At 43.4% G+C, this 10588-nt stretch overlaps 1 protein-coding gene across 5 annotated transcripts in view; it reads left to right on the top strand.

The window, feature by feature from the left end:
• The first annotated feature begins 5207 nt into the window (after positions 1-5207).
• Positions 5208-10588, top strand: part of fhod1 (formin homology 2 domain containing 1) — a 46237-nt gene continuing 40856 nt past the window's right edge. For all 5 annotated transcript variants that reach the window (XM_070555059.1, XM_070555057.1, XM_070555058.1 and 2 more), the window contains exon 1: positions 5208-5496. In XM_070555059.1, coding sequence (XP_070411160.1) covers positions 5332-5496 — 165 coding nt within the window. In that variant the 5' untranslated portion in view covers positions 5208-5331. The remainder of the gene's footprint in view (positions 5497-10588) is intronic.

Raw genomic sequence — 10588 nt, 5'->3', positions numbered from 1 at the left:
TGTTGAAGCAGCTCCTGTTGAGGGATTTTGACATGCACAGCACACCTGTGTGTAATCACCAGTCTACAGGTGTGTTATCATCTCTAAACAGGTGTGTTATCAGCTCTCTACAGGTGTGTTATCAGCTCTTTACAGGTGTGTTATCAGCTCTTTACAGGTGTGTTATCAGCTCTTTACAGGTCAAATCAAATCAAATCAAATCAACTTTATTTATAGAGCGCTTTCACATGGCCAGAATGGACAAACAAAGCGCTGATACAGGTGTGTTATCATCTCAATACAGGTGTGTTATCAGCTCTCTACAGGTGTATATTCAGCTCAATTCAGGTGTGTTATCTCAATACAGGTGTGTAATCATCTCAATACAGGTGTGTAATCATCTCAATACAGGTGTGTAATCATCTCAATACAGGTGTGTAATCATCTCTAAACAGGTGTGTTATCATCTCTAAACAGGTGTGTTATCATCTCTAAACAGGTGTGTAATCAGCTCTCTACAGGTGTATATTCAGCTCAATTCAGGTGTGTTATCTCAATACAGGTGTGTTATCATCTCAATACAGGTGTGTAATCATCTCTAAACAGGTGTGTTATCAGCTCTTTACAGGTGCGTTATCATCTCAATGCAGGTGTGTTATCAGCTCTCTACTAGTGTATATTCATCTCAATACAGGTGTGTTATATCAATACGGGTGTGTTATCAGCCCTTTAAAGGTGTGTTATCAGCATTTCACAGGTGTGTTATCATCTCAATACAAGTGTGTAATCAACTCACTACAGGTGTGCCATCAGGTCAATGCAGGTCTGTTGTCGCAAATCTTCATATCCAACCTTATCTGTAACATGATAAGGTGATCAATCGCACCAGTCACGTGTGTGTGTGTGTGTGTGTGTGTGTGTGTGTGTGTGTGTGTGTGTGTGTGTGTGTGTGTGTCTTGGGAGGTGTCCATCACCGTCCTGTGTCCACCAGTGCTCCAGAGATTGCATAAGTGTGTGCTGTGCTTGTTGCTGGACCCGCTGATCTGATCCCTCTGAGAGTTTTTGCGTCTCCCCTCTGAATGGCGGATTGACCCAATCCAGAGGTTGTGAAACATCTGGCAGACCGATGCATCGTGCTCGCCCATGGAGTGGTCTGTCTGAAAGTGCTGGCTAAGCAGGACAGAGGTTCCAGGTTTCAAAGTGAAAGTGGAGGCAAGGAAGCCAGAAACGGATCTGCAGCTCTCCTCCTGGTCCTGGCTTCATGCTGTGACCTTTGACCTCATTCCTCTGCTGCATCTAATGGTTTCATCCCATGCAAAGAGCACATAAGTTCTACACTCCATTGAACCATAATGCATTGCCTCCGGGGACAACAGCACATGCTAATACTAACCTGATGTTACTTGTATTTATTTACATTTTCTATGTTAAAGAGCTTGTGATGAAGACATGTCCAGGGGGTCCCCCACCTCTCACCTGATGACCCATCACCATCTACCTGCAACCATTATAGGATTGAGCGGTTTAAAGAACAAACAAATGCAAAGCTGACAAGGACAATGGACCAACAACACATTCAGACGCAGACAGGGTTTTACACACAGGCGCAGGATGATTGGGAGATGAGCTGCAGGTGCGTGGGGAGAGAGAAACCTGGTGAAATCAATTTACAAATCAGGGAGAGGAATCTAAGCTGAAGAGGGGGAAAACATGACCTATGAATAATAACCAAACCTAAAGACTAGAAGAACAAGACAAATAACTAATGATCTAAGGAGGAAAGGAGAACCAATAAACAGGTGGGGAAGGGTCAAGGAAGGAACCTAGAAGAAAACCTGAACCTAAGAAACTACAGGGAAAAATTAGCTATAATATAAATACAAAGAAAACTAAAGAATAAGGCCTAGTCCACACGCAGCCGGGGTTTTTTAAAAACGAATATCCGCCCCTCCAAAAACTTGCATCCACACCACCGCGTTTTAAAAAAAAACTCTGTCCACACGTACCCAGATAAATACGTTGTTAAGGACATGCCAGACCTGTAGGTGGCAGTACTTCCCCCGTTCTTAACCTCGTCCTTCGTCTGTGGTCTTCCGCAAGGAGCAGTAATTCCTCTTGCAAAAACAAACAAGCAAAAAGCACTTGGACAATCGATGAAGCGAGCGCAGCTCTGAGGGCTTCCATGCTGCCGGCTAGTGTAAACACAGGTCGCATGCGTGATGTCAGCATTGTTTTGTCGCGGAAAGTGACGTTGCGGACCTAAAAACTCCGGTTTTGTCCGTCCACACGCAGACACCCAAAACAGAGAAAACGCAGATCTTCACTTTGGCCGGAGTTTTTAAAAAGATCCATTTTCGTGTGAAAAAAACTCTGTTTTCGTGTGGATGACAGGCCAAAACGTAGAAAAATATCTATGTTTTGGCAGATCCCCGGCTACGTGTGGACAGGGCCTTAGACTGAGGGCAGGAGAGCAGCTTTTAACAGCTGTCTAGTCATTATCAGAGATTCTACACAGCTGGGCACCGGGAGACGGGCGAGACAGAAGCCACTGTGGCCATCTTGTGGCCAAAAAGGGGCAAGGCACGTAACAGTGATGGAAGGTTACAACACTAGATTACTGCATATGTGTACATACAGGCACCTTTATTATTATTTTTCTTTAGAATCCTCCAAGTGTTGGTGCTGCTGTAACAAGTGAGTTTCCCTAACGTGGAATCAATAAAATCTATTATACTAAACAACCCATTAACATAAAACACCTGGTAAAATCTGAGTTTTGCCAAACTGAATGTGTTTAAAAGCATAAAGTTTATAAAATTGTCAAAATTGACTTAATCTTTAACAATAAAAAAAACTAAATAAACAAACAGAGACCATTTAAGCTCATAAACAGAGTCAACACCAAAAAGGGGATTTCCCCCCGCTGTGACCGACAGGCTAACCCTCACCAAAGATCCTCTAGGACGGGGTAGGCAACCCTGGTCCTAGAGAGCCACAGTCATGCATGAACTTGCAGCTTCTAACTGGCTGAAAACACCTGATCCAGGTAATCAAAAGCAGGAACAACAAATCAGCTGTAGCAATGGAACAGGAGTCAGTAACCATAGCAACAGGGCCAAAAATTATGATGATGCCAAGTGAGAACCAAGTCAGGACCAGCCCCACACCAATAACCTCGGGCCTAAAGAACCACGCTGACCTCCTCCTACTGCAATGTAGAACAAGAAATACTCTCTCTCTCTCTCTCTCTCTCTCTCTCTCTCTCTCTCTCTCTCTCTCTCTCTCTCTCTCTCTCTCTCTCTCTCTCTCTCTCTCTCTCTCTCTCTCTCTCTCTCTCTCTCTCTCTCTCTCTCTCTCTCTCTCTCTCTCTCTCTCTCTGTGTGTGTGTGTGTGTCACATTTCTTACACAACCCCCACTGTAAGCAGTAGAGAAACGGAGCGATGCTGCCCTCTGCTGGAAAAAACACAAACAGCTCTAACTCTAATGAACAAAAACAAATCCATCAGCAGCAGCCAGGTGCTCATCATCAGTCACGTGATTTTGTATTAAGCCAATTCATAAATACGAAGCATATAACATTCTCCTTAAATCCAAAACAAGATTAAAGCATCATATTTAGAAAAAATAAAGATAAAAAAAGAGAAATAAATAATGTTCATCATTGTTCTCTTAGAGGTTTTCACTTCAGGAGTCTCCACAGCCAATCAGTCTACTTTTAGTCATGTCTTCTGCATCCTATACCCTCACACCAACTAACATCATGTCCTCTTTCATCACATCCATAAATCTCCTTTTCGGTCTTCCTCTCTGCCCCCTATTGTTTCCAACATCAGCATTCTTCTATGTCTCTCCAAGGACATGTCCAAACCATCTCTGTCTGCTCTCTCTGACTTTACCTCCAAACATCTGAGCTGTCCCTTTGATGGACTCATTCCTGACCCTATTCATCCTGCAGTTCGGTTTCTTGTCTTTCACCGTCTCTACACCAGACGTCACGGACGTTCTCACTGCCTTCTACACCTTTCCTTTCATTTTTGCTGAAACCCTTTTAGAACTCATCACATTTGACTTTTTTAATCCCATTCCAACCAGCTTGCACACACTTCTTCGTGTCTTATCCACATTCCCATGTTAAGCACTTACTCAGCATTTTTTTCTGCTTTTAATCTGTTTTATTTAATTGTTTTTTACTTTGATGCATACGGAAGAGGATTAGGGCCATTGACGACTATAATCTCAAAATTCAGATTTGTTTTTCTCAGAAATCCAAAAATAGATTTCTGAGAAAAGGTCAGAATTGTGAGATTAATGTCTGAATATTTTTTTCCAGTGGCCCTAATGCTCTTCTGTAGTAACAGATACCTGTTTACAGTAACTTGGCTTGGTTCTTTTTTACTGTTGATGTGGTGTCCAGAGTTTGGAGCCTTGGTCATTTTAAAGCATTTAATAAGATGATGATGATGATGATGATGATGATGGACTTTCCCACATTGGTTTCTTTGTTGCCTTTTGCTGTCTGTACTTGTTGTTTTGCATGTTTTATTATCTTAATGTATCGGCTGATTCTCGTCTGGTTTGAGTGATGAACTTTCCTGGAAGGAAGTGCTCTGACACCTCAGACTTAATCCTATCCCCACAAGCTTCAGGTTGAAATATAATAATGGTATCTCTGCAAACTCAGGCCAACATGGAGGACTGACCCGCAGGCTGCATCATTGCAAACTCACAAATTAAAGTTCAGGACAGCAGCAGGATGTAGCAGATCCATGCATTGTTTCATTACCAAGTCTGAAGTTCCAACTGAATCAGAAGTCAGAGACAAAAACATCCGCAGAGGAAAGGTGCAAAAGTCAAAGAGCAGTGTCACAGGGGCTTTTTTTTCTTTAGAAAAATATACGACACAATGAGACTCAAAGCCACCAAAATCGGGAAGTGGAACAATAGAAGAAATCACCAAATAGAATGGGTTATTATCATTATGTTCGGTAGAAAACACAAGTGATTTGTTGTTTGTGACAATTTCTTGGATTTAAAATGAGAAGAATCAAGTTTTACCTTTGAAGCCATGGCCACTGGTTATCTGAGATGAGTGTAAATATAAATATAAAAACAAAACGTTTTATTTGTTTGTTTTAAAAATGTATTTAATAGTTTTAAAACTCGCCTGTTCTGCCATGATTCTACATCCGGTGGGTCTTACTTTGAAAAGCTGAACCGGATTTTCCGGTGTGTGCCTTGAGTAGCTTGACGTTCTCAGCTGTTTTCAGTCCGACTTCATTTAAAAGTTCCGTCGCTGTAGTTCAGACTCGAACCCTCCAGCTTTCCCGCAGTTCGGTCGCGGTCCGTGGGCCATGGCCTCAGTCACCTGCCGGGTCCAGTTCCTGGAAGACTCGGACCCGTTTCTCTGTACGAACTTTCCCGAACCTCGGAGACCTCCGACGGTGAACGTGGAGGAGAACCTGCCTCTGAGCGTGCAGCTCGCTGCGATCCACAAACTCCTGGAGGCTCCGCTAAAGGTGGGTGAGGGGGTCGGAACCGGACCCGAACCGGGTTCAATCGAACGTGTACGTACAGTAGCGTGTCCAGATCCTGTAAAATGGGGTGGCCCAGGTGAGGCACAACTTGGTGGCACCAAAGGTTATGTTTTTTTTTGTCCCACCCCACCCCCCCAAGCCTTTTGTGGACAACAAAAATCCTATTTAAATGTAAATTAGTGTGTTGGCACCTGGGGTGGCCAATCAGATTCCAAGGGTGGCATGTGCTACCCCAGGCCACTCCCTGGACACGCCCCTGTGTACGTAAAAGGTTTAATAGAAACTTAACATCAAGTGAAGAACATAAATCAGAACTTTCCAGGGTTAATTCCTTCTCGGAACTGATTTAAACGTTTTATGGTGAAAATCAGAACGTTCGAGTTCTATCGGTTCGGTTCTGTTCACACCTGTAGGGAGCACCGGACGGGGGAGGACAATCAGAAACACCAAAACGTTGGTTCCGGTTAAAAGTCCAAATCTTCTCAGTTCTGAGTCGCAGCCAAGAAGACCCATTGGGTCCACATCTGGTTTTAAACTGACCCACTCCGAACTCACTTTTTAACTTGAAGTACGGTTCTGCCGATCCTCCCATTCTTTACAGGTCAGAGGTCACAACAGGAAGAGAATGGACAGGTCCGACATATAGCGGGAGAAACCAGAACCTGGCAGCCCTGCTTAACTTGATTTAACTACCAGACCCCTTAACTAATGAAGGTGTTAACCCAGAGAGCCCTGCAGCACCAACAGCTGATCCCAGTTCTCAGCATGGTGGGTGGGTTTATGGTGTGGGCTGGTTCTGACCCATCATGAGCTCCTCTGGAGACCCAAGTTTTCTGGAGTCCATTTGGCGGAAACTTGAAACAGAACCGTGATCTAAACACAGTGGAGCGCTCCAGTCAGACTTCTGACCAGAACCATAGGAACTTCAGAGAGCATGAATGTGTGTCTGTAACCTCAAGAGACTGACGAGGTCCCTTTGCTGAAGGAGGTTCTGGAGGTGGACAGTGTCTCTGGTTCTGGGTTTGGGTCTAGTTTCTCTGTGGCTGTCTAGTTTGTGGAACGTACTTTAATTCCTAGGAACTGCTGCTGGCCTTCCTGGCTCTTCTCATTAGGAGGCCTCGGCTCGGTTCCGTGATCCGGTCTCTGTTCCATTCAAGTTGGAAGTTTAACTTTTTCCCTTTGCAGCTTTTAAGCTCTGGTGGCCAGTTTGATTTGACATATTTGTTCTCCAGCTTCAGCTGGTCTTTCTGCTGCCTAGCAACCAACAGGCTGATTCATGACATCATCTTAGTGAAGGAGACCACTTCCAGCTGAATCATGGTTTTCCGTACGCAGGATGTGAGTGTGGAATAGTTTAAAATCAGACATGCCCACTCTCCCGTTGGTGCCCCTTGCACAGACGGATCCTCATCTCAGCTTATGTCATTTCTAACAACGTCCCTCACACGTTTCTGCCTCTAAATCTGAAGTAATTCCACAGATTGGATCTCCTGTCATTCTGGACAAACTTCCAGCTGTAGCTCAGAAGTTCTAGCTAACAAACACGGGAAGGTTTTTATTACTTTTCCGACCAGCTGAGAGGACTTAACGCTCCACGGTGGGATCAGGTGTCGCTGCAAACTTGGTCAAATCTTCCACATTTCCAAGCAGTTGGTCTCCGAGTCCAGCGGTGCTTTGGTACATCCTGGGATGTACGTTACTACTGACCTTTTGTGTTTTATGGAGCAAAGACAACTTTTTTCCTCACTCATTCATTACATTTATTACAATCTGGTTCCACCCTTAGTTCCCTTAATGCATCTGTGTGCTTCAGAATGACAGGTAGACATAAATCATTGAAGTATCCGGACAGTTCTTTGAAGGAGTGGCCCTCAAGGTGGAGTCCTGCGACCCTCGGAGTCGATAAAACACACACTTGCATCTCTAGGGATAAAGCCAAGTAGCACAATGGAGACATCTTAAAGAGAAAGTCACCCTCAAATCAACTTTTGTTTGCTGATAAACAATATCAACGAGTGTCTAATCATGCTGTAGACACGTGTAGTCAATTATTGGTCACTTTAGTGCATCTTAGTTAAAATTCAAATGTTCTGCCTGCAACTGTCAGTGTTGCGCCGTCTTCAGGTAAAAACTCTGTACTAGGGCCCGACCGATATGCTTTTTTTGGGACCGATATACCGATATAAAACTTTTAACAAAGGCCGATAGCCGATATAATGGCCGATAAATCTCCCTCACAAAAAAAGAAATAAATACAAATGTTCTTAAGGTTAAACCCTTCATTCTCTGCCTTTTTGATGCTAGCTTTTTTCTATATTACACACCAAAGAACTGTCTCAGTAACTCACTAGGGTTTCCAAGTAATGCAAAAAAGATTTATTTTGCAATCTCAAAAACAACAGAACACACAAACTCAGTCAGTATAAATCTAACATTCAAGTTTTTTGTTTTCTGAGTCTGTGGAGTTACTTTTGTGTTTTGATCCTTTCCAAAGCCGACAGTATTAGGAAAATAAAAATAAGATACGTTAAATGACTAGTATGTGGCAATATATAAGCCTTATGTAAAATATAAGGCTGAAAAAATACAATAGATTTATTCTATTGTAGAGAGGAATGTTTATTTGCTCGTATTACCCCATAATTCCACTATCTCTGCTCCGGCACGAACTCCGCAGCAAAAACGGTCCCGTTGTAGTCAATCAGAGCTGTTCCACTACTGCGGCCGTGCGGCGCAGTGCTCCGCCCTCCGTTCCGCCATCCGGCAAAAATAGGATCGATTCTATTTTTGCCGGACGCCGGAGCACCTCGACAGTCAATGGACAGAAATCACGACCGCCCAACAGGAAAGGGAACAAGCACAACTTCCGTTATTTCACAATAAATCGATAACAAAAAGCGTTTTTTTGTTTCAAATGCACAGGTTTAACAACTTTTAACAACTATCAATGGCGGCTGAACTGTAAATGCACAAAAATAAGCCATAAATACAGTTTCTACTATCAAAGTAGTCACACTTTGTTGATCCAAACACTGCTGATCTCTCAACACAAATGATGGGCAGATTAAACAGTTCATTTCGATGCTTCTCCCACACAACGGGTGTTTGGATCTAACTTCCGCGTTTATTGCTCGGACCGTATCGCAAGATCTCGAAAATCCTGCGCATGCCTGTTTGTGCACCTCAGGTCTCCGCACCGGAGCGGAGCCGTTGTAGAGCAGGTACAGTATAATGGGCTCAACACACAGGAGGTGACATCGCCTCTCCTCCATTCATTTTCAATGAGACATGCGCGACAAAGCGATAATCGCGGGTCTCCCTCCTACCAAGCGAAACGCGAAAAATGTGCGTGTGAAATTTTGCGCTCGTGCACGTGTCGTGCACAGGCGACCCAACGACGCGATCCCAGAAAGTTGAAACATTTTCAACTTTTCATCGCTGTCGCTCGGACGAGGACCAATTGACGGAGATTTCATTCACTGACCAATGAGCGGACAGGATGCTCCGTACACCTCCGAGCAAACATGGAGGAGAAGTTGATTATTATTATGTTTTATATAGTAAAATCACAAGTAAGATTTCACATAACTCTAGCAGCACCTTGTGAAACATCATATCTACCACTTTTTTAACTCTGAACCGCTTAAATAACCTTAATTCCCTCCAACCTGACACAGCCAAACAAAACAACGGATGTTTCGATTTTGCCATGGAACAGAACGCGTAGACGGCTTTGTTGCTGGCCGTTGCCGTGGATCGTCTCCCGTGTGTCAGGTAATAAAAGCGACGGCGACAAATTTCGCTGATCGTGGCCGTTTGTCGCCTCCAGTGTGTCGAGCCCATTATGCTGCTGCAGTTTTATTTTTTCAGGTTAACTTTTCAACACGAGGCCACGAGGCACACAATAAACTTAGGAAGCATGTTGAGGGGAAACATACTTTTGTCATTGCTTATTTTACCGTTCAACTTACCACTGACACAACAAATATGCTTAAAACTGAAGATTTACCACCTACTTCCTCATCACTGTCCTCTCTGCTTGTTGATCGCTGCATGTGTGCTGTGACGGTTGCTCCATCCCCGAGGAATGGAGCCACACAACATGAGTTCATAAAGCTGGCGCCATCTGCTGGATAGGTAGCGCAATATCGGCCCTATCGGCCATATTTTTGGCGGATAGCCGATAGTGCTAATGACCCCTATATCGGCCGATAATATCCGCCGGCCGATATATCGGTCGGGCCCTACTCTGCACTGCATTTGAATTTAAATCTGATGTCGCTATTGGCTTAGAGGTACCCTATGATGTCAGCTGGTACCATATGATGTCACAATGCCGTTGTGAGCCTGTGTGTGTGTGTGTGTGTGTGTGTGTGTGTGTGTGTGTGTGTTTGTTAGCAGCTCTACTAGGGATGGGTACCTTTGACATTTCAATCCATTCGGTACTAATTCCTGGTACCTAGGAATCGATACCGGTACTTAACGGTACCAATTTTAGATACTTTGGAGTGCTTAATATTTTAATTCTTTTATAATTAAATATATGTTTTTCTAAATATTTAACCATATTTGGTAAATATCACAATAAGTAACATACAACTGTTTGTATTTTAACATCGTCCTTGTAGTTTTATACGCTGATAATTAAACAGAAGCAAACATCTTTACTGTGAACTAAATTTACTGTGTATCTTCATTCCTTTTGACGTCCTTTTTCATTTGATTTTTCCTACTGGGAAGTTAGAATTTCCAAGGAGAAAGCGAACGCACCATTAGCTGATAACAATGGTGGCAATGGAAGCTAATTTATCAAGCTAACGTTATCTTAAACAGTTTATTTAGTTGCTGGAGCAGATTAAAACGATGATGCCTCACACTTAGATCGTTGTCACTGGTTTCATCTTCACCCAATCACCCCGTCGCATTTAGTAAAGTGAAGCCAAACTTTAGAGTGCGTTCATGTTCTTCTAGCCGGAAATTCGGAGTTCCGAGGAGAAAGCGAACGCACCATTAGCGGAACAGAAGCTAACATATCAAGCTAACCTTATCTTAAACATTTTATTTACCTACCGGA

Source organism: Nothobranchius furzeri, chromosome 9 (genome assembly GCF_043380555.1).
Source record: "Nothobranchius furzeri strain GRZ-AD chromosome 9, NfurGRZ-RIMD1, whole genome shotgun sequence".
NCBI lineage: Eukaryota > Metazoa > Chordata > Actinopteri > Cyprinodontiformes > Nothobranchiidae > Nothobranchius > Nothobranchius furzeri.
Note: the sequence above shows the minus strand (reverse complement) of the source record. Positions and strands in the feature narration are given on the sequence as shown.